Raw genomic sequence first — 23,635 nt, 5'->3', positions numbered from 1 at the left:
CTGGTTATTCCACCATGCGCGCGTGTGTATTTTTGTGACAAAATTTATTTATATTTGTGAATTGTTGAAAAAAGCCGATATCAACAAAGAAGGCACGTGTATACAAAACAAATACTGTGAATCTATCCAGGCGCGTTCAACAAGAGCGGTAAGCATTTCGATTTTCGGACATATTTTGAGTAGTTTCTGAAAGCAGAAACGATTTGTACTCATTAACACATTGGGGCCAGCGCATCAGTGGAGCACGCAAAAAGACTGCGCGCACTGCTACACCAACAACTGCGCCCGTATGGTGTTTTTAGACCGGATTTACATACAACGTTCTGTAACCCCGAAGTGAAGAAGTCGGAGTAATAATTTTTAAAAGGGGTCGACTGCTAATCTAACACCACCCTTGGGTTATATACCCCGGGCGGTGTGCCTGTCGTTGAAGGCGATTGAAAGACCCAACTGATTTAAAGAGGTTATGTAGCGCAACCCTTAAGCCCCCATTACTGATACTTAGCATAGACTTGACTTGACTTGGCGTAAACTTGGCTACTTAGCCACGATTATACTCGACTTGGCGCATAAAATCTGGGATAATCAGCGTTGAAATTTATTTTTAAATAAATGTCAATTTGTACGACAAAATGTCAAAATGAAATTGAAACAAACAAATGGCATCTCAAAATGTAAACGTCACTTAGAACTTACATATAAAATCAAAATTCAACAGACTTCTAAGTCAAGTTAAGTTTTGAGTAATCAGTAACATGCAATGTTCATGTTCATAAGTTCTAAGTGACGTTTACATTTTGAGATGCCATTTGTTTGTTTCCATTTCATTTTGACATTTTGTCATACGAATTGACATTTATTTAAAAATAAATTTCAACGCTGATTATGATGCCAGATTTTATGCGCCAAGTGGAGTATAATCGTGGCTAAGTTGCCAAGTTTACGCCAAGTCAAGTCAAGTCTATGCTAAGTATCAGTAATGGGGGCTTTAGGTCGGTTAAGACACTATTTGATAGGGTTAAGTTGTATGCAGTCAAGCTTAACGTGAAAACATGTTGCCATATTTGTGTTTGCCATGTTGCTGATTTGTGTTTGCCGCCATTTTTGACCATGTAGTGTCAATTAAAATGACAGCTACACGAAGGCTCTCTGTGTCGGGTGATTTGAGGTACATTTGTCAATATGTTGACAATTTTTACTTCGTTTGCCATGTACACAGCTGATTAAAGACCAATTTTCTTAGAAAATTGTTGGTTTTGCAAATATCGTTGTCAAACATTGGAATAGAAATCAATAAAAATAAATGGTTTATTGAGACATATCGGTATCAAATCCTTTAATTAAATATTTATAATATTCTATGTCATAAGTAAGTTGTTTTTACGCCACTCGATATGGGACGAATTTAGGCCTTGCCAAAATAAAAGTACAGAACAAAATATTGGTCAGAAATTCGGTTCGCGTAAAACCAACTTCATGTTAAATCTATAGATTTAACTAGAAGACCCGGCAGACGTTGTCCTACCCTAAATTTGGCCTATCTGCATACATTTTAATAAGCTTTTTCCGTCTGACTCTGCCCTCCGCCCTCTTCACTTTTCCTAATCCTTTTATTCACTCCTCCCTCCGTCTTTTTCGCTTCATCTATCTCCATCTTCGTCACATTCTATCTCTTTCTCAATCTCCTCTTTTCTCTTCTTTCAATTCCTTCTCATTCTTCTGCATCCCTTATTGCCTGTCCCAGAGGGTGGTATGTATTTTATTCCAGTCCCAGTCCCACTCCGAGTGTCAGTCCCAGTCCTAGTCTTAATCCCAGTCCCTGCCCGTTTCTGGATGTTGTTGTTGTTGTTGTTGTAGCAGTGCTTCGCCCCACCTAACAGACGCGACCGATCACAAACTGTCATCAATATCCTCTAACGGGAGTCCAAGGAAACTTGCTGTTTCAACAGGGGTGGATCATAGGGAAAGGGGTGTTAGAGGCGTTGGTTCCACATTACAATTAAAGAGATGGTTGGTGTCATGTGGGGACACATTGCAAGCGGGCATACATTTTGTATGTCGGGGTTGATTCTGGATAGGTAAGAGTTTAACCTGTTACAGTATCCAGAACGAAGTTGAGCCAAAGTGACACGCGTTTCCCTGGGGAGTATGCGTTCCTCTTCCGCAAGTTTTGGATACTTTTGAGTACTGGGTTCACCGGGCAATTCCCGGCATAAAGGTCCGACGCCTGTTTGTGGAGTTCACCAAGGACCTGCTTGTGTTTTTTCGCTTCATACGGCTGTGTTCTCAGATGCCGTATTTCCTCAAAATGCTTACGGAGATGACTCCTTAAGCCCCTAGGCGGTGCTGGCTCGTCAATCAGATGTCTGTTGGGATGCCCAGGTTTCTGGGTATTCAACAGGAACTGTTTGGTCAGCATCTCGTTTCTTTCCCTGATGGGGAGTATTCTCGCCTCATTATGTAGATGGTGTTCTGGGGACATAAGAAGACAGCCCGTGGCAATTCTGAGAGCAGTATTTTGGCAGGCCTGTAGCTTCTTCCAGTGGGTAATTTTTAGGCTTGGCGACCATATGGGTGACGCGTAGCACGTAATCGGCTGGCTAATTGCTTTGTATGTAGTCATGAGCGTTTCTTTATCTTTTCCCCAGGTACTGCCAGCAAGGGATTTGAGGATTTTGTTACGGCTCTGAATTCTCGGAACAATTGCGGCTGCGTGCTCACCAAAATGTAGATCCTGATCAAACGTCACACCCAAGATTTTGGGGTGTAGGACAGTCGGTAGCGTAGAGCCATCGACGTGGATGTTCAAAATGGTCGACATTTGGGACGTCCATGTTGTAAATAAGGTCGCGGAAGATTTAGTCGGTGGTAATGCCAGGTTTCGCGAGCCATGGTTGACCGTATCAAAAGCTTTTGATAGGTCTAGCGCTACGAGTACTGTTCTATTGTGGGGCTTTTGATTTAAACCGCACGGGGTCTGCCAACCCCGTCTCTGGATAATATATTACTCTGTACCAAAGCACTAATCAACAGCTTTCATTTGATATCCATATTGTATAAACACTGTCTAGGCATTCACTGGCCCACGTTTTGGCCTATATCTCGAGACCCTGTACCTGTAGTAAACACCGCGTGAGGTTTACGCAACTTGTGTGAAAGTTTGAACAAAATCGACCGACGCATCTCTTCAAACACCGGCGACCAACTAACACACATTTTAACCTTTCTTTTTATATATATAGATTTTTATTTTTCACACCACTATAATATTAAAACGAAATGCAGATTTTCGTTGCTTTTGAAATTCGGCTTAAAAACTGCACATGGAACAACTAAAGACTCTCCTGTATTAAATAAAATGTCATAGTATCTCTAAATCGCGGGCCCCCTCAGAAACCCCTCCCCTCTCGGCGGGCCTGGTGATGCGCTATACTTGATATCATTCGCTATAATATTTTTTATTGAGAAGCAGGTTGTTTAATTAAAAACCAAGCAATTACACGGAAGTATATCCGCACCACCTGAAAATATGAGTGCCACTGCGTATACGTAACATTTTAATATTACGTATAAACAAATAAAAAAATTGCAATAAAATAATATTGCGACTATAAATTGAGATATAGCCTATCCTATATTTCAAGTTAGATCAAACTACACACGGGGTGCAAAACAAATTCAAAATTCGTTCAGTAGTTTAGGAGTCCATTGGCCTCAAACTTGTGACACGTGTTTTTTATATATTAAGATTAAAATTTAAAACGTTTACCCGCCGCCCCTATAGTAAAACGTATAGTGAGATTTTTAGAAAAAAGTTTGCCAGTTGTCATTTTTGTAAATTATCAATAAAAGGAAAACCTAAAAACTATTGTGGAATAACTCAAGTAAATAGTAAAATATTTGGAATATTCACAACAGCCTGTTAAAAAGTTATTTTGAGGAAAAATCAATTCCTCATAATAAAATAACTTGTTAACTAGCTTGCGTGGAAAGATATTTGATGCATAATAATTTAAATGCTTTCTTTGAAGGGTTACTTGATACGGACTATGGCATCAAGTTGCACCTTGTTTTTACGTATGGATTAAATGGAAATAGCCGCCCCGCCCACCTCAACAGGCAGCGCAATGGAAAAAAGAGTGCGAAAGCTGACGCAGAACTGGACGAACCAGCTAACGGCCAAACTAATCTGATAGGTGAAGTCTAGAGAGGGCACCTGGACTCCTTCGTCCAAGCAGCACAAGAACAGAAATACAAGAGACGCCCTTTGGCAAGACATTGCATTAGCAATGAAAATGCCCAGATCCGACGTGTCGGCAAAATGGAACAGTCTTCGCTGCTCTTTTCGCGTAAGTTTGTTTGTTACACTCTATTAATTAAATTAAAATGGCTTATAACAATAATACTTATTAGTTCGTGTCACAAAATTTAGGCAGCATTTAATAAAATGGGACAGACCCAAAGTGGCTCAAAAGCAATAATTACACTATCAAACCCCTTGCACATATCTCTTACATTTTTAGAGCCTTTGCTGCATAGTGAAGCGTCAACACCAAACCTGAAAAACGTGAGTAAATGCTGAATTGCAATCCTAAAACTAAAAGGTAAAGGTGTCTAAGTTCGGGTGTAACTCAATATTATATACTCAGCGTGAGCTTCAATTGCGCATTTCATTTCAGATAAATTGCTTTTCCACATAACACGTGGCACCGCCCGTCTAAAAAAAATATCTCCCCATTTCCTCTTACAATAAAACTTGATAAGTGAAATATCCCCCCAGCGGGTTAGGGGGTCAGAATATACCCGCGGTAGGTATGCCTGTCGTAAGAGGCGACTAAAATACCAGATTCAAGGGGCTGTGTAGCGCAACCCTTCAGGTTGCCAGCGCAATATATAGCTTCTCCAAACCCAATTGTCAACCTCACCTATCCGCGGCGAATCCTGTTTCACTAGCAGACGAGGCTCTGGCGACCCCAAGCTCCTCAAGGAACTTGGGGATGGGGAGGGAGGGATGGCCTGAAGGTTTAACGTGGCCACATAAATCGTTCCCAAGATGGTCGGGCTAGCACTTTAATGCTGCTGTGTTACCGGAGCGTACCGGATCTGTATCCGGCAAAAGACCATCACATCGATAACACTCCTCAAAGCCTTCGGGGAGCAACCTTATCGCTACAACAACTACAACAACAACATAAGTGAAATATCATTGATTCAAAACTATTTTTTGCTAACTTATAGCTTATTATTCTAGTCTACGACCCTTTTAAACTTGTTTTATATCTAAGTTGCCGTGGTCTTTAACCGATCCCGTCCATTTTTACCAGAAATATTTTCTACTATAGGGAAAATTTGTGTACCAAATTTTATTAGGATCCGAATTTTTCTTCGAGTTATGGCTCCCGAAACATAGAAAATTTCTTAGTCATAAAAGGGGCGGTGCCACGCCCATTTTTAAAATTTGAAGTTTTTCCTATTTATTGTCATAAATACACTTGGGAAATGAAATACCATTGATATAAAGCTCTTTTTTGGCAGAGATATAGCTAATTTTATTCGTCGACGACCCTTTTAAAAATATTTTATATAAAAGTGGGCGTGGTCCTTAACCGATTTCGTTAATTTTTCTTCAAAGCATTCCTTATAATAAAGGCAACCTCTGCAGAATTTTGTTACGATAGGTTTAACGATTTTTGATTTATGATTAATAATATTTGTAAAATTGATTTTATCGCAAGTGGGCGGTGCCAGGCCCTTTTGAAATTTTTTTTTTTCAAATATTTATCAAGAATCTCAATATCAATTCATCATTCTAGGTGTATTATTTACTAAATAATCAGGTTTTTTATGTTTTCCAAAATGTTATATATATAAAAAGTGGGCGTGGTTATCATCCGATTTCGCTCATTTTCAATACCAATCTATTCTGGGTCCAGATAAGCTCGTGTACCAAATTTGGTGAAGATATCTCAAAATTTACTCAAGTTATCGTGTTAAGGGAGAGACGGACGGACGGATGGACATGGCTCAATCAAATTTTTTTTCGATACTGATGATTTTGATATATGGAAGTCTATATCTATCTCGATTCCTTTATACTTGTACAACCAACCGTTACCCAATCAAAGTTAATATAATTCTGTGTGCAAAGCACTCTGAGTATAAAAATATACGTATGAACGTTAAGGCGGATTTGTAATGGACCATCCTTTGCATTTGACAGATAGGTTCCATATATGATGAGGTACGGTCCTGCTAAACAAAGTTATTGAAACGTGTAGGGAAATGAAAATTTGAGATATTTTTAACACATAACTATTTGTCAAATTCGAAGCTCATGGTCAATTGTTCAATACGGCATAAGGGTAAGCAAAAATCGCAGACTTCCGCCTATTGCTGTAAAACTTCATGAAGCTGTTTCAGATATCGAACTAAACGCAATGACTACTATTCATTCATTAATATGTTTTATTTAAATTTAGAAAAGCCAAGACCCATTATTAGCACCCTCTTCTGAGCACACTTCTAAAGAATGTTCTCCGACACCATCACCGTCCAAACCCAAGCGCCGCAAATTTGATGATTACGAGGACGATGCTTACGCAAAACATGTTGAGCAATGCTCAGAATCTGTAAGTGCCACTACAAAATGTGATTCTTGGGATGATGCTGGACAATTCGTTGTCTCGAATGGACGTTTGTGGGAAGCAGAAAATCCACAATATGCTAACGAATTTAAAACTAAGATCTATGAACTTGTGTGCCGATATCAAAGGCGCTTAACAGAGGTAAATGCTGACACAGCAATCGAAATATGTATGCCCTTACAAATATTTGTTCTTCTTCAGGTCTACCCGGTTTATTCAACGGAATATCTGTAGGTCTATAAAGCCGAATTTCTTTTAGAATAAGTGTTTGTGTAACGTATTTATATAAGTTATAAGCAACCCAAAAATGTGTTTTATATTTTTCATTGTGACAATGAATTACGTTACGTGCCTAAGGAGCGGCGCGGGTTTAGACCAGCATTGTTGTCGTTGTTGATGTAGCGATAAGGTTACTCCCCGAAGGCCCCGGGGAGCTTTATCGAAGTGATGGTCCTTTGCCGGATACATATCCGGTACGCTCCGGTAACACAGCACCATCAAGGTACTAGCCCAACCATCTCGGGAACGTCCGCGTAATACTCTAGTGTGACCGCAAGCAAGCCCCAGCGGGTTAAGGCGCTTAGAATATACCCGCGGTAGGTACGCCTGTTGCAGCTAAGACTCTGGCGACCCCAAGGTCGTCATGAAACTAGGGGGTGAGAGGGTGCTATTTTCTAGATGGTTCAGTATGGTCATATTAAATCGTTCCCGGGATGGTCGACCTTGTACCTAAAGATACTTTTGATCGGAAACTACCGGATCTAAAACCGGAAAAGGAACGTCAAGATCAATAACTTGATGACACTCCCCAAACCTTTTGGGGATCGTCTTTATCGCTACAACAACAACTAGTCATACAAGAGGGGGCGGGCGGATCGGGAGTCGAAAAGCGGCAAAATGAGCGTCACGTAATTTATGCATCGGCCCAAGTAGAATTTTGGTTTCGGAACGTACTGAAACTATATTTGATAAGACCCCAAAACCCTCAGGGCGAATCGCTACTAAAACAACAACAACTTTATTTATTTATTTATTATAAATAGAAATAATCATGTAACGGGTGTTATAGTTAAATTTTTCTTATATGACTGATGTATCTTATCTATCACGTACATTTCGTAAGGTTGTCGATCCGTCATCGTATTTGACGATTCGAACCCATATATAATTGCAATGTTTTAATTGTGGATTGCACAATACATCAACTGTGGCGTGAAACATTGCTGTATATCGGCTACCTTCTTGCAAAAGTTTGCTTTTTGTCGTTTCACAAAACTTATTTGAAAACTCCGTTTTCAAAAACACCGATTTAAGGAGTTTTATATATTAAGCCCTTTTTCAGAATTCGGTTGAAGAACGCCCTTTATTAGACTTTTCTGAAATGAATTCTGTGATAGGGAGTTCTTGAGTCAAATTTAGAGAAGGGCGCAGTTGAAAATATTCTGTGATAGAATTTTCTCAAAGCAAATTTTGAGATAGCTGATATAGGACGATGTTCCTCTGTATATATTATGACAATTACTTTTTTTTTAATATAAAAAACCAGAGACAAAAAAAAATTGGTTTAATTTACGAGACTATCTTTATATGTAATAAAAAGATGATACTGTAATCCATCAGAAATAAAGGTACTGACACTCGTCGTTAGTAATAATTATGTGCCAGCCCTAATAGTCACTGGATGGATTGCAGCCAACGCCATCTAACAGTCAGATCGGTTGCACGAGCAGAAGGTGTAATGTGAAAAATATAAGTATGGCAGCGCTGTCTTTTAGGCAAGAATCTGGCGATCAGCCAATCAGGTGCTCGCTTTGATTCTTGCTTAGCTGACGCAGCCCTCTGTAGGAAAACATCGGTAGCTTATTATAAGAAAGATGTTTAAAAAAATGTGAAAATATGGCAATGAGGTAGACATGAAAAAAAAAAGAAAGAAGATTGATTGAGAATAGAGCACTGAATGCGAACGGATAAATAAAAAACCCAACCTTGGCATTATTATTACAAATAAACCGGAATTATAGCTCAGGTGTGAAAAAAGAACTTACGTACCACAAAAACAATTGAAAAATGAACATTCGTGAGGAAATGGCCAATATCATGGCTGATGCTGGGGTGGAATTTCCACAAACAGCTACAACAACGCAGTTGCGAAAATTGTTAAAAAACGTGGTTGGGACTGGCCAAATCCCTTCCACCAATATTGCAGTACGCGTTCCTTCAGCTATTAATACAAATGATTCATTTGCCGCGGATAACCAAAACATTACCAATGATGTTATTATTTCTGGTGCTTCCGGCACTGCTGATGCTGCCGTAACCGATGCCGCTGTCACCGATGTCCCTGTCACTACAGACGCCATCACCACCGCCGCTGTCATCGCCATTCCCGACGCTGAAACCGCCGCCATTACTACCACCGCTGCCACTGCTACTACCACCGCTGCCACTGCCACTACCGACGCCATCACCACCGCCGCTGTCATTGCCAATACCGACGCCATCACCACCGCTGCCACTATGGCCAATACCACAACCGAGTTCACTGAAGAAGCTGCAGGCATATTATACGGGGAAATGCCTAACAGTCCACAACATATAAAAGATGAACTGAACAAAAGGATAGAAATCCTAAGAAAGGAAAAAGAAATCCTGACGTTGGAAAAATCCGTTGCGGACTTAAAACGTGAATTCCAAAACGCACGAAATGACACCCCCATTGGTAACGGTAGGATACAAATCCCAAATCGTTTAACTTTTCGGGACATCGAACATACCATCACAAAATTTGGCGGTGAAAATAAAGCATATAGCGTGCACGACTTTCTTCGCAATTTTGATAGAGCCATGCAGATGGTAAATGCAGACGACATTTTTAAGTACACTTGCTTGTGCAATTCTCTTTGCGGTGACGCTAAACTTTTACTGTATAGAGACGTTCTAAATTACGAAGATTTAAAATCGCTTTTGGTTAGAGAATTTGGTCGGGTGGTGAACCGTCACGAAGTATACAAAGCGTTGGCCACTCATAAATGGGATAAAAAAAGCAGCATTCGCCGATATGTGTTGGAAATGGAAAACATCGCTGCTCGTTGTGACTATGTCGACGAATTTGAACTGATCAACTTTATAGTTGATGGCCTCCAAGACAGGTCCCCGGAAATATATATCCTAATAAACGCAAGGACGATGAAAGAATTCAAACAATCGCTTGACCTATACGAGCGTCGTCGCTCATCTCGCCCATCTATATACGACAACGTTCAAAAACCGAAACCATCAAAATCAAATACGCCAAAGAACGATGAAACTGATGCAGCAGAAATACGCTGCTTCAATTGCACCCATATGGGACACTTTCAGAGCAAATGTCCATACGAAAAAAGGCCGGTGGGAAGTTGTTTCCGTTGCTGGAAGATTGGCCATGACCACCGCAGTTGTGCTAACTCAAAAAAGGTACTAAACTTGAAGAAAACAGTTGCTGCAGTCGGGACCGACACTGAAGATGGGGATGAAGAACGTTGCTACCGAATGTTAGGACCTATGAATATGGTAAATGTCGCCTATGTAACAAAACAAGTTAAGTGCAAAAGATTTATGGATTGTTTATCTCTCTTTGATACTGGCAGTCCAATTAGCTTTGTTCGCAAGTCCGCCGTGCCATTTGATGTGAGCGGAGTCGCCAAGCAGTCAAAATATCGAGGATTGGGAAATAACAAATTAATGATTTTTGAAAAAATTAAATGCGAAATAAAATTTAAAAATAAAATAGATGAATTTGTTTTAAATGTGGTGCCTGATGACACTATGGAGATTCCTCTAATTTTAGGCAGAGATTTTTTAAAAAGATTTCATATTTGCTTATGCTATTAGGTGATGCGACAATTAAACATACAAAACAAGAAAATAATGATATGCCAGATAACACTTCTTATTTCTCTGCGCTTAACTTGAATAATATACCTAGTCTTAAGGGTGAAAAGAGGCATTCAGAATTACAAATCTCTGTACCAAATAGCAGTATACGTGTAGAAGATGTTGAGCTCGAAAAAATAAACGTAGTGTCTCATGAGGCTTGCAGCGATGGGTTATGCCCACTTGATCAAAATTTTAGTGAGAATATTTTAATAAACAGGCCGCCCCCATATCTGAAATTAATATAAATCAAGAATTAGAAGAAAATAGTACTGATGTTTGAGAAAGACCTTAGAAGATAACTATTTGAGGCCAAGAAATATCGAATCTAAACCGTATGATTACGAGATGAAAATAAGGTTAGTTGAGGATAAACCATTCCATGCGTTGCCAAGGCGACTTTTTCATTATGAAAAAGCTGAACTTAGAAAGATAACGGATGAATTATTGGAAAAGAATATCATTAGGCCAAGCGATTCACCATATGCCTCTGCGGTTGTATTAGTAAAAAAAAGAATGGCGAAATTCGTAAATGTGTTGATTACCGACCACTGAATAAATTAACAGTTCGGGACAATTTCCCGCTCCCCTTGATCGAAGACTGCCTCGACTATCTAGGCGGAAAAAAATTTTTCTCAACACTAGACCTAAAAAACGGGTTCTTCCATGTTAAAATGGCCCCAGATTCCATTAAATATACATCTTTTGTAACGCCTTACGGTCAATTTGAATATATGCATATGCCGTTTGGGTTAAAAAACGCCACCACTGTATTCCAGCGATATGTCCACAACATTTTCAAAGATTTGGTTGACGATGGATCGATAATGATATATATGGATGATTTAATTGTAGCCCAGGTAGAATTCCAAACCCACGTTAAGATCCTCGGCAAAGTACTTAGAAGAATGAAGGAAACGAATTTAGAACTTAGGCTAAATAAATGTATGTTCGGGTTTAATACTCTCGAATATTTAGGCTATTCAATCAGTTCGGATGGCATTCGCCCTAGCGATGCGCACATAGAAGCAATCAAAAAATATAGGCTCCCGAAAAATTGTAAAGAACTTAAGACCTTCTTAGGCCTCTTCTCATACTTCAGAAGGTTTATTCCGAATTTTGCTAAAATAGCTGGACCATTACAAAAACTGACACGAGATGGTGTTAAATTCAAACTGTCAGAAGACTGTTTACGAGCCTTTAAGGAACTTAAAATAAAACTGTCGTCCGCCCCAGTGCTTGCAATATACGATCCGAAGAAACAAACTGAGTTGCACTGCGATGCAAGTTCAGCAGGTTTCGGTTCGGTCATACTCCAAAAACAAACGGACTGTCGTTTGCACCCGATTATGTACTTTTCAAAAGCCACCTCACCCGCGGAAGCAAGATACCACAGCTTCGAACTGGAAACCCTGCCCATCATATACGCTCTACGCCGGTTTAGAGTTTATTTGGAAGGAATTCCGTTCAAGATATTCACAGATTGCAACTCCCTTACGATGACTTTAAGTAAAAAACAACTTAACCCGCGGATAGCCAGATGGGCTCTAGAGCTTGAAAATTATAACTATACAATTCAACACAGAGGTGGAGTTAACATGGGACACGTTGATGCGCTTAGCCGCTGCCCTGAAGCCGGAACTGCCGATGAATCCGAATCAATCGTCGCTACTATCGACAAGAAGCCTGCGGGAATAACAAAACTCTGCGAAATGGTCTTCGCCGCGGATGACGACGAAGCAGATTTTCACATCCAAGCGACACAATACCGCGACAATAACGTAAAACAATTACGAGAAAAGCTAGAGACAGGTCCCGTGCCGAACTTTGAATTAGTAGAAGGTCTCGTCTTTAGGAAAGAGGGGGAGGGGAGGCTACAGTTGTACGTCCCGAATGAGATAGAGAATAACACTATTAGACTGGTTCATGAGAAAATTGGTCACTTAGGCGTCGATAAGACGTGCGATCAACTAAAGAAACACTATTGGCTACCCAAGATGAAAGATAAAGTAGAAAACTTTGTTCGAAATTGCATTAAATGCATCATGTACTCAGCCCCAGCCCGCGTGAACAAGCGAAATATGCATAGCATTGCTAAAATACCGATACCATTCGACACCATACATGTCGATCACTTTGGCCCTCTGCCCTCCATTAACTCGAAGCGCAAATATATTTTAGTGGTTGTTGATGCATTCACGAAGTTCGTTCGTTTGTATCCAGTAAATTCAACGAGTACGAAAGAAGTCATAGCTTCCCTAGACAAATACTTCAGTTATTACAGCAGACCCAAGAGGCTGATATCTGACCGCGGCTCTTGTTTCACTTCTCTCGAATTCGACGCGTATTTGTTAAAAAACAACATATGTCACGTGAAAGTAGCCACGGCTTCCCCACAAGAAAACGGACAGGTAGAAAGGGTGAATAGAATAATCAAGGCCATGTTAAGTAAAATCTCCGAGCCGATTAACCATGCCAACTGGTCAGCCAAGTTAGGTCAAGTAGAATACGGTCTTAATAATACCATACACTCCACCACTGGTTACGCACCAAGTATGTTGCTGTTCGGTGTGGAACAGAGAGGAGCGATAATCGATGAATTGACAGAACACCTAGAGGATAAAAACCATTACAGTGCGCCTCGTGACCTTGAGGCTGCCCGTGCGTCTGCCTTAGCTGCTATAGAAAAGTCACAAGAATATAACTCAAAATCCTTTTCCAATCGCTCCAAGCCTCCTGAGACATACAGTGTCGGTGACTTTGTTGTCATACGTAATGTAGATACATCGGCCGGTTCTAATAAAAAGTTTATACCAAAATATAGAGGCCCATACGTAATTCATAAGGTATTACCACATGACCGATACGTAATAAGAGACATAGAAAATTGCCAGTTAACCCAGTTACCCTATGATGGTATTATAGAAGCATCGCGCATTAGAATGTGGTCTGCCGATGCATCTGAATGCCACTCAACTCCCGTTTAGGCGACACTCCATGTATTTCAAGTATATTGTGTTTATTTTAAGTAAGAACAATTTAGCTTATAGTTACAAATAGAAATAAGTGATATAATAATCGTGGTCGATTATAGTGTCAGATTGGCCGAAGCTATAATCCATCAGAAATGAAGGTACTGACACTCGTCGTTAGTAATAATTGTGTGCCAGCCCTAATAGTCACTGGATGGATTGCAGCCAACGCCATCTAACAGTCAGATCGGTTGCACGAGCAGAAGGTGTAATGTGAAAAATATAAATATGGCAGCCCTGTCTTTTAGGCAAGAATCTGGCGATCAGCCAATCAGGTGCTCGCTTTGATTCTTGCTTAGCAGACGCAGCCCTCTGTAGGAAAACATCGGTAGCTTATTATAAGAAATATGTTTAAAAAAATGTGAAAATATGCCATTGAGGTAGACACGAAAAAAAAAAAAGAAAGAAGATTGATTGAGAAGCACTGAATGCGAACGGATAAATAAAAAACCCAACCTTGGCATTATTATTACAAATAAACCGGAATTATAATACAAAAATTTTAAGGACTACCTTTATATAAATGGACCAAAAATAGAAGGCAAATTTTCCTTTAATACAGACATAGTCGTATGGAAATGAGGGGATAAACATGAAAGCGACTTAATCAGCCCAATTCTGCATTTCGACTTGGATTGGAATTTTTTCGATTTGGCAATTTTGGTATTCTGTGTTCCAATCTCTTTCGATCCAACTTCGAATCGTTCGATTTTGCGTATTCTGCATTTCGATCGTAGTTCCGTTTTTCTAAGTTGCAAATTAGTTGGCGGAAAAATATTTTCTTTTTATTTTTTTTATTAATTTATAACAGAATTTTAACAAAAATGTAAGTAAAACTTGTTAAGAAACGTAGAAGGCTTTATGATGATTGCTTTTTATATGTTTCCAGGTCAAAAACAACATGTCGATGTCGAAGTCCTTGGACGTATTTGCCCCGCAAAAGTATCTAACACATACTTGAAAGCATCCTTGTTAAGTCGAAAGTTTTTTTTGAACCTAAATAAGAAAATAAGTCATTAAACTTTACCACTTTTGAGTTAAATTGCTTACAATTCGTCACTCATCTCAAATGGATTACACAAATCTCGCAATATTTGCCTTTCCATTCTCGCCTGGCAAATTTCGTATGCGTTGCTTTCCAACTCCATAAATAATGCCGCGGCTATTGATTCCATTATAATAGACAGCTATAATTTGTGTCTGTTTGTTGGGTCCAGTTATATGCCAAAGCAAGCTGCCGGCGTAGAGGAAGGTGAAGCGAAAACGTAAACAATCCTTGCGGAAAGAATAAATAAACCTTTATAAAGTATTTTAGACCAGTGCGATGAAATTAGCATCCTTAAAATTCAGAAAATGTCAACTATTTTCGTGCAGGAATCCGTTTTAACAAAACTTGGTGGCCACGGCAGGGAATTGGTCAAAAGAACGAAAAAAACACACTTACAATTATGAAAACACTTCACTCAAAAAAATATAACACTGCGGCAATATATTATATTGCTTTTTTTTGTACAAAATGGCGTGGATAATAAAATATAAACGTTTTTCAATGTTTTTTACAAATTTTCTTCAATTTATTTTGTTCCAATGTTCACACATTCCGTACCAACAGCTGATTTCGAAAAATCATTTGCTCTTCCTCTTCTCTTTACGATTCCGTCGTAATGCAGAATACCAAACTTCGATTAAAGCGGAGCGTAGAACGGGAACGTAATCGAAATGCAGAATAGGGGTGAATATAAAGGTAAAAAAATCAGGTTGGGGGTGGGGAGGGAGGGCATGGCCTGAAGGTTCAATGTGGCCACATAAATCGTTCCCGAGATGATCGGGCTAGCACCTAAATCGTGCTGCGGTACCGGAGCGTACCGGATCTGTATCCGGCAAAGGACCATCACATCGATAACACTCCCCAAAGCCTACGGGGAGCAACCTTATCGCTACAACAACAACAACAACAACAGCCGTAATAAAATCTTCAAATCTCTTGCTGGCAGTACTTGGGGAAAATACAAAGAAACGCTCATTACCACACACAAAGCTTGGCTAGCCAATTGCATGCTACGCGTCCCCTATATGGTCGCCAAGCCTAAAAACTACTCACTGGAAGAAGCTACAGGCCTGCCAAAATACTGCTCTCAGAACTGCCACGGGCTGTCTTATGTCCCCAGAACACCATCTACATAATGAGGCGGGAATACTTCCCATCAGGGAGCGAAATGATATTCTATCCAAACAGGTCCTGTTGAATACCCAGAAACCTGGGCATCCCAACAGACATCTGATTGATGAGCCAACACCGCCCAGGGGCTTAAGGAGTCACCTCCGTAAGCACTATGAGGAAATACGGCACCTGAGAACACAGCCGTATGAAGCCAAAAAACATAAGCAGGTCCTTTGTGAACTCCATAAACAGGCGTCGGACCTCTATGTCAGGAATTGCATGCCCTGCTTGCAATGTGTCCCAATATGACACAAACCATCTCTTCGATTGTAATGTGGAACCAACGCCTCCAACACCTCTCTCATTATGCTCCACCGCTGTTGAAACAAAGTTTCCTCGGACTCCCGTTAGAGGACATTGATGACAATTTGTGATTGGTCAGACCTATTGGATGGGGCGAAGCACTGCTACAGCAACAACAACAACGAGAGGGGGAGGTTGTGGGATTAGCCCCTGTCCTGGGGTTTCTGGGGGGCCCGAAAACGAAAATCTGCGTTTCGTTTCAATATTGTAGTGAAGTGTGAAAAATAAAAATCTATATATATAAAAAAAAATGCTAAAATGTGTTAGTTGGTCGCTGGTGTTTGAAGAGATGCGTCGGTTGATTTTGTTCAAACTTTCACACAATTTGCGTATACCTCACGCGGTGGTTGCGATCGACGTACAGTGTCTCGAGATATAGACCGGAACGGGGCCCATGAATGGCTAGACTGAGTTACAATATTGATATCAAATGAAAGCTGTTGATGAGTGCTTTAGTAACAGAGTAATATATTATACCGCTGGGTGACTAGGGTCTCGAGATATAGACCAAAACGTAGGCCCGTGAGCGCCTAGATAGTGCTTTTACATTATGGGTATCATATTGAAGCTGTTGATGACTGCTTTAGTACAGGGTAGTTTTCATACCTATTGGTGACTAGGGTCTCGAGATATATTCCAAAACGTGGATCAGGGTAACACTAGGATGTGTTTTTACATTATGGATATCAAATTGAAGCTGTTGATGTGTGCTTTAGTCAAGAGTAAGTTTTATACCGCTGGGTGTCTAGGGTCTCGAGATATAGGCCAAAACGTGGACCCGGATACACCTAGAATGTGTTTTTACATTATGGGTATCAAATTGAAGTTGTTGCTGTATTGTTTAGTACAGAGTAATTTTTACACCGCTGGGTGACTAGGGTCGCGAGATATAGGCAAAAACATGGACCCGGATACCCCTAGAATGTATGTGTATTATGGATATCAAATGAAAGCTGTTGCTGAGAGCTTTAAAGTCATTTTCACTGTGATATTCGATTTAGCCGAAATAAAGACATGAATTAATAATACCCACATACCTATTTAAATACGTTCTATTCGATTTGCCTGAAATTTGGTATAAAAATTTGCCTGTATTAGTATTTACGATGCTTTTTTCTGGGAAGTAGACCAGAGACGGACTGGGACTGGATTAGGACTAGGACTGGGACTGAGACTCGAAGTGGGACTGGGACTGGGACTCGGAATGGGACTGGAACAAAATACATACCACCCTCTGGGACTGTCAATAAGATATGAAGAAGAATGAGAAAAACTTGAGAGAAGAGAAAAGAGAGAAGGAGACTGAGAAAGAGATAGAATGAGACGAATATGGAGATAGATGAAGCGAAAAATACGGAGGGAGGAGTGAATACAAGGATTAGGAAAAAGTGTAGAGGGGCGAGGGCAGAGTTAGACGGAAAAAGCTTGTTAAAATGTCTGCAGATAGACCAAATTTAGGGCAGAACAACGTCTGCCGGGTCTTCTAGTATGTATATAAAATGAAAGCTGTTGCTGAGAGCTCCAAATTAATTGTCATTGTGATATTCGATTTAATCCCATCAACCTGGCAAAACTGATAAATTTGCTATTCATCAAATCACACTGTATTATACATGTAACTTGATGGTCATGAGGTACTAAAGCTCATGGATCTAAATGAATTATCGATCTATTTAGTATCTCCTCAAATCAATGCGCTATAATAGCATGTTTTTAAATTTTTTTCATATTTGAACGTTGAAATTAATATTTTCAGTCAAATGCCACCGAAAAAATCTAACCTCAACAATGCGCGGAGCAGAAAGGCACGACGCCAACGTGTTGAAAGAGCTCATCTATCGGCAGAACAAATCGCAGCAAGAAATGCAGCTCAAAGACTCAGGGCAGCAGAGGCTCGTGCACACGAGTCTCAAGAACAGCGTGATGAACGTCTGCGACAGATGCGACAGACTTCTGAAAGAATAAGAGCGGCAAGAATAAGAGCGGTACGAGAACTAAATTAAATTGAAATTAAAAGTATTTATAATTCAAAGTAATAAATATTTTTGTTAAAGATTTAAAACAAACTGCCCTACCTACCTCATTTATAAGTTTAAGTGTCACATGTTATTTACTAATAACTTTGTAGTATACTTATTTGTTACAAACTTGAATGAAGAAGCTACAGGCCTGCCAAAATACTGCTCTCAGAACCGCCACGGGCTGTCCCCAGAACACCATCTACATAATGAGGCGAGAATACTCCCCATCAGGGAGAGAAATGAGATGCTAACCAAACAGTTCCTGTTGAATACCCAGAAACCTGGGCATCCCAACAGACATCTGATTGATGAGCCCACACCGCCTAGGGGCTTAAGGAGTAATCTCCGTAAGCATTATGAGGAAATACGGCACCTGAGAACTCAGCCGTATGAAGCAAAAAAACCCAAGCAGGTCCTCAGTGAACTCCACAAACAGGCGTTCCCAGGTGAATACAGTACTCAAAGAACAGTACCCAAAACTTGCGGAATAGGAACGCCAACTCCCCAGGGAAACGCGAGTCACTCTAGCTCAACTTCGTTCTGGATACTGTAACAGGCTAAACTCTTACCTATCCAGAACCAGCCCCGACATACAATTGTAATGTGTCCCCACATGACACCAACCATCTGTTGTTGTTGTTGTAGCGATAAGGTTGCTCCCCGAAGGCTTTGGGGAGTGTTATCGATGTGATGGTCCTTTGCCGGATACAAATCCGGTACGCTCCGGTACCATAGCACCATTAAGGTGCTAGCCCGACCATCTCGGGAACGATTTATGTGGCCACATTAAACCTTCAGGCCATTCCCTCCCTCCCTACCCCCAAGTTCCATGAGGAGCTTGGGGTCGCCAGAGCCTCGTCTGTTAGTGAAACAGGATTCGCCGCGGATAGGTGAGGTTGACAATTGGGTTTGGAGAAGCTATATATTGCGCTGGCAACCTGAAAGGTTGCGCTACACAGCCCCTTGAATCTGGTATTTTAGTCGCCTCTTACGACGGGCATACCTACCGCGGGTATATTCTGATCCCCTAACCCGCTGGGGTACACCAACCATCTCTTCAATTGCAATGTGGAACCAACGCCTCTAACACCCCTTTCATTATGGTCCACCCCTGTTGAAACTGCAAGTTTCCTTGGACTCCCGTTAGAGGATATTGATGACAATTTGTGATCGGTCGCACCTATTGGGTGTGGCGAAGCGCTGCTACAACAACAACAACAAACTTGAATACAAAAATAATAAATTTTAAATTTAATTCTTTTGTTTTTTTCTTTTTTTTTTTGCTTAATATCAACTATACGTCAATTTTGATCAAACGTGTTTCAAGTCTTGCCCTTTCACAAGAAAATTATTGCGTAGAAAATATAAACATTGCAGAAAAATTAATAATTAGAACCCTTTACGCGTATGACCGTTCATATTCATAATTAAGACAGGACAACGTATGTCGGGTCAGCTAGTATAAGATATAATAAAATAAATAAAAAAAAAATATCTTTGCAGTTAACGAACATGAAAAAGGTCAATGCCGTTAAATTTCTGGAATGCTACGAACAGCACCCATGTTTATGGGATCCTAGAAACAAATTTTATAAACACCCCCGCATAGGACAGCAGCTCTAAACGCTATCATCGATGAACTAAAACTCGGTATTTCGATCGAGGAACTGAAACAGAAAATAAGAAGTTTGCGTACAATGTACACCAGGGAGTTTGGAAAAATAATTGCCTCTAAAGAAAGTGGTGTTGAAACCAATGAAGTATACGTCCCGAGAGTGGCTTGGTTTAAGGTCGCGGATCGCTTTTTGAAAGCTGTTATAGGAAGGGAAGCCCTCATCAAAAGCAAATATGGTAAATGAACCTTTCTTTTTGGGTCTTTTAATATTGTAGGTAGGTAGGTAGGTAGGTTTATATTGTTTCGATTCAGCCCGGATTAGGGCCGCTTTCATCTCCGGTCAGCGCTAACAGTTAAATTTAATTACTAATCACACAATTACCTTCTATTAAAGTGCCGGCCACCGTTAACCGGAGGTGACCCGCTCGCAGCAATTTGTGAAGAACATATGACGCGTGAGTTTTCCCAAAAAAAAAAGGAGACTCCATAATGTATTTGACGTCTTTTTTTAATTTTTACTACTCTTGTGTGATTTTTGGAACCTAAAATGAAAACAATGAGGTGTTTTTTATTTTGAATCTTTTATTAAAGGCGCATAAAATCCAAAGAAGTGCAAATATAAGGGAAAGCGAGGCATTCTACTTCGGCGGTCAAAGTAACTCTCAACCAAATGTGCCTGACGAGTTTGATACGTTTGGAGCTCATGTGGCGCAACAGCTCCGATTTATGCCGTTAGATCAAGCAATTGCTTCGCAGGCATACATTACAAATTATTTATCACGAAGGAGGTTAGCTATTTTAAGATCAGATGGACTTAACACATCCCGTCCAGAGAGCTCAATAACTGGAAAATACTCGCCACAAAACTCCACAACAACTATGGATATGTACGAAAATGAGGACTATTTTGATAATGCCTTCTTTATAAATGATGATGAGATAGAAGTGGAAACTAAAGTGGAACCTCAAGAAGAAGGTGGACTATTTATTTAAAACAATAACAAACGACAAGAAAGCCACAATCAAAAGTCAATAGCCCTTCAGTATCTGCATATAACACAGCCACTTGCTATAGGTGTGCAAGTTTAATGGTATATATTTACTTCATACTACGACTAAATTACTTTATTTTTTACAGGGCCGATATGTAACGAAAATACCGTAGCTTCAGCAACATTTGCTTTGAAACTACTAAAAACACTACACGATGTGAAACAATACGTTGAGCTGCCATTACAAACTGATGACATATGCTGTATAGAATTAGATAAGCACTTTTATATACATATATCGCACACTAACTCCAAAAGAGTCACAACTTGAAAAATGTAAATGTTCAGGAGAGAAGAAAAACGGTTTATGTGAAAACGTCTGTAATGTTATACTGAAATCCAGTTTTACAAAGGAGACCTGCACTATAAAATGAATTGACGTAATTTTGTTGTAATTATTTGTTTACGGACTATTTATGACAATTATATATGACAATTATTTCATCAAAAAAGGCACATTTCACAATAATACAAGCAAATTTACTCACACTTTACGTATAATTTTCGCCGTTGCAATTTTCGCTACAAAATACATTAATGTTATTTCCTCAGAATTTAGTTATTATGTTATGCTCACTTTTTTATTTTTCTCCGCGCTCGATGTGCTCATACTTTCATTTTAGAGCGCGCTTCCACTGAGTTTACGTCTAAAATTTACTGTGGTGAAGATAAAACATTTAATTGAAAAATAATTGAACTTGAAAATTTAATAGAAAGCTTAGGCGAGTATAAACTTTTGATAAATATATCTAGTGATTATGTAAATGAAAAAGTACAAATATGGGAAATGAAAATGTAAAGGCAGCCTGAAGGAAGCCTTGGCGGTTTACGGCGAAAGTTGCATTCTCATAATTGCTGTTTATCATGATAATTTTTTGTGTTTGCATATGAAAGTATGTAAGTATTATTTCTGTGTTTTCTAGAAATGAAAAAAAAAGGTCGTATACTCCGAAAGAAAAGGTTTAGGCTTTCCGATATTACTGAAGAAGAAGTCATTCAACTAATGGAATCGGTAGATACAGACGAAGATTGTGGGGACTTTAGCAGTGATGATGAATTCAATGATCCAGATATTAGCCCAGACGAAATATCTCCCGAAGACGCCGAATGTATTTCTAATTGTATTAGAGAAATGGATGCTAACGGGTCAAAGAATTTTGTTGATCAAAGTTTCGACATGTCGAAATCAGTAGTCCCATCAACCTCAGCAGCATTTTTGAAGCCTCAGAAAAGAGTACGATATCCTTTACTAGTGTCAGAAAGTTTTGGTCCTTCGAGTTCACCATCTGGTGGAGGGTTTAATGGTTCAGTTATATATTATGAAATTTTTCCTTACAGAAGTCAAACATTTTTTTTTTTCAGAATTAACTGAAATATGTAGAGATTCAAAAGAATTTTCGAACTTGACATGGCGTGAGAGGCAGGTGCAATTGCATGTCAGTGATAAAGCTTTTCAGGGAGACTTCATATTGACACAGTCAATAAAGATCTGTCTACTCCAATGGAATTTTTCAACTACTTTTTTTCAGAAAAAATTATATTTTTGATTTCTGAAGAGACGAATCGCGCAGCTCTCGTGGAAAGCATCAATACAACTTTTAAAACCAACCCAGAAGAAATTCGACATATTGGAATTTTGCTATACATGTCCTTGTATCGCTAGCCTAATTTAGAGAGCTACTGGGGCTAATGCTTTTCCAAAAATATAGAACACCATGCCTGTAAAGAGATTTATGGCAATAAAAAATACCTGTCTTTTCATGATGAAAGCCGACGTTTTCAAAAAGGACAAGCGGGCTACGATCCTTTGTTTCGTATACGAAGACTTTCTGAAGAGATAAACAAAATGTTCGACACTATACCAAAAAGAAGTCGCCTCTGTGTTGATGAGTAAATGTGCAGCACGAAAATAAGACACCATTTACGCATATACATGCCAAACAAGTCACATAAATGGGGCATTAAACTATTTGTACTCTGCGATACTAATGGATTTGCTTATCGCTTTGAAATTTATAAAGGCGCAGGTGACAATGTTATCTTACCAAACACACCAGACTCAGGAAGCACTGCCAATGTTGTTGTTCGGTTGTCCCAAACAATACCAAATTTTAGAAACCATATCCTTTATTTTGATAATTTTTTCACAACGCTTGCCTTTGGTTCGGAGATCACAAATTACATATAGACTATATGAAATTCAGCTTAATAAAACTCAAAACGCCCTCTAGAGATTAGCTAGATAACTCGATATAATGAATTAGTTCGTCTCCGGTCGTTAGCACATCTTAGATTCCATGCAGATACGAGACTAGAGAGAAAAATATCAGCGTAACAAGTACGAGGGATAACTAAAGGCCTGAAATCAGTTCGTGTAGTGAGCGCAGCCTCACCCTACAAAGCTAAAACAAAATACAGGAATCGCTTCCCAGTGCTTTTGATACGGTCAACCATGGCACGTTACTGCAAGACCTGGAAGGGTCTACCTTTCCCCCAAGTCTTAAAAGGTGGACCGCAAATTATGTGGGTGGTCGGCAGGCATCGGTGCAATTCAGAAACGAAACATCAAAACCAAGAAGAATTAAACAGGGTGCCACAGGGTGGTGTCCTATCCCCACTTTTGTTTAACTTCTACATACATATCAAAACTACCATCGCCACCAGAAGGAGTTACTATCGTTTCCGGGGCCAGTGCCCCGGCCCACCGATCAATGAGCTTCGCAACATAATAAACGGCTACCTTCCCGATTCCTCCAGTTTTTTGGCCTCGCGAAACCTGGCCTTATCACCGACTAAATCGTCCGCGACCTTATTTACAACATGAACGTCCCAAAT

General features: G+C 39.8%; 1 protein-coding gene across 7 annotated transcripts; it reads left to right on the top strand.

Moving 5' to 3' along the window:
* Positions 1–21,294, top strand: LOC137239418 (uncharacterized). Of its 7 annotated transcripts, XR_010949371.1 has the most exons (6): positions 1–148; positions 4,032–4,349; positions 4,414–4,567; positions 19,637–19,984; positions 20,340–20,823; positions 20,887–21,294. XR_010949371.1 is itself a non-coding variant. In XM_067764717.1 (5 exons), the coding sequence occupies exons 2-5, from the start codon at positions 4,290–4,292 to the stop codon at positions 6,876–6,878; spliced, it is 534 nt and encodes a 177-aa protein (XP_067620818.1). In that variant the 5' UTR covers positions 1–148; positions 4,032–4,289; the 3' UTR covers positions 6,879–6,941. The 7 variants fall into 7 exon arrangements, 1 of the variants encoding a protein (XP_067620818.1); XR_010949369.1 differs by lacking the exons at positions 4,032–4,349; positions 4,414–4,567 and adding an exon at positions 17,869–18,097; XR_010949367.1 differs by lacking the exon at positions 19,637–19,984 and having other exon boundaries at positions 4,433–4,567.
* Positions 21,295–23,635: the final 2,341 nt, after the last annotated feature.

Source organism: Eurosta solidaginis, chromosome 2 (genome assembly GCF_040869045.1).
Source record: "Eurosta solidaginis isolate ZX-2024a chromosome 2, ASM4086904v1, whole genome shotgun sequence".
In the NCBI taxonomy this organism is placed as follows: Eukaryota; Metazoa; Arthropoda; class Insecta; order Diptera; family Tephritidae; genus Eurosta; species Eurosta solidaginis.
The sequence above is the reverse complement of the archived record's forward strand: the minus strand, read 5'-3'. Positions and strand labels throughout refer to the sequence as shown.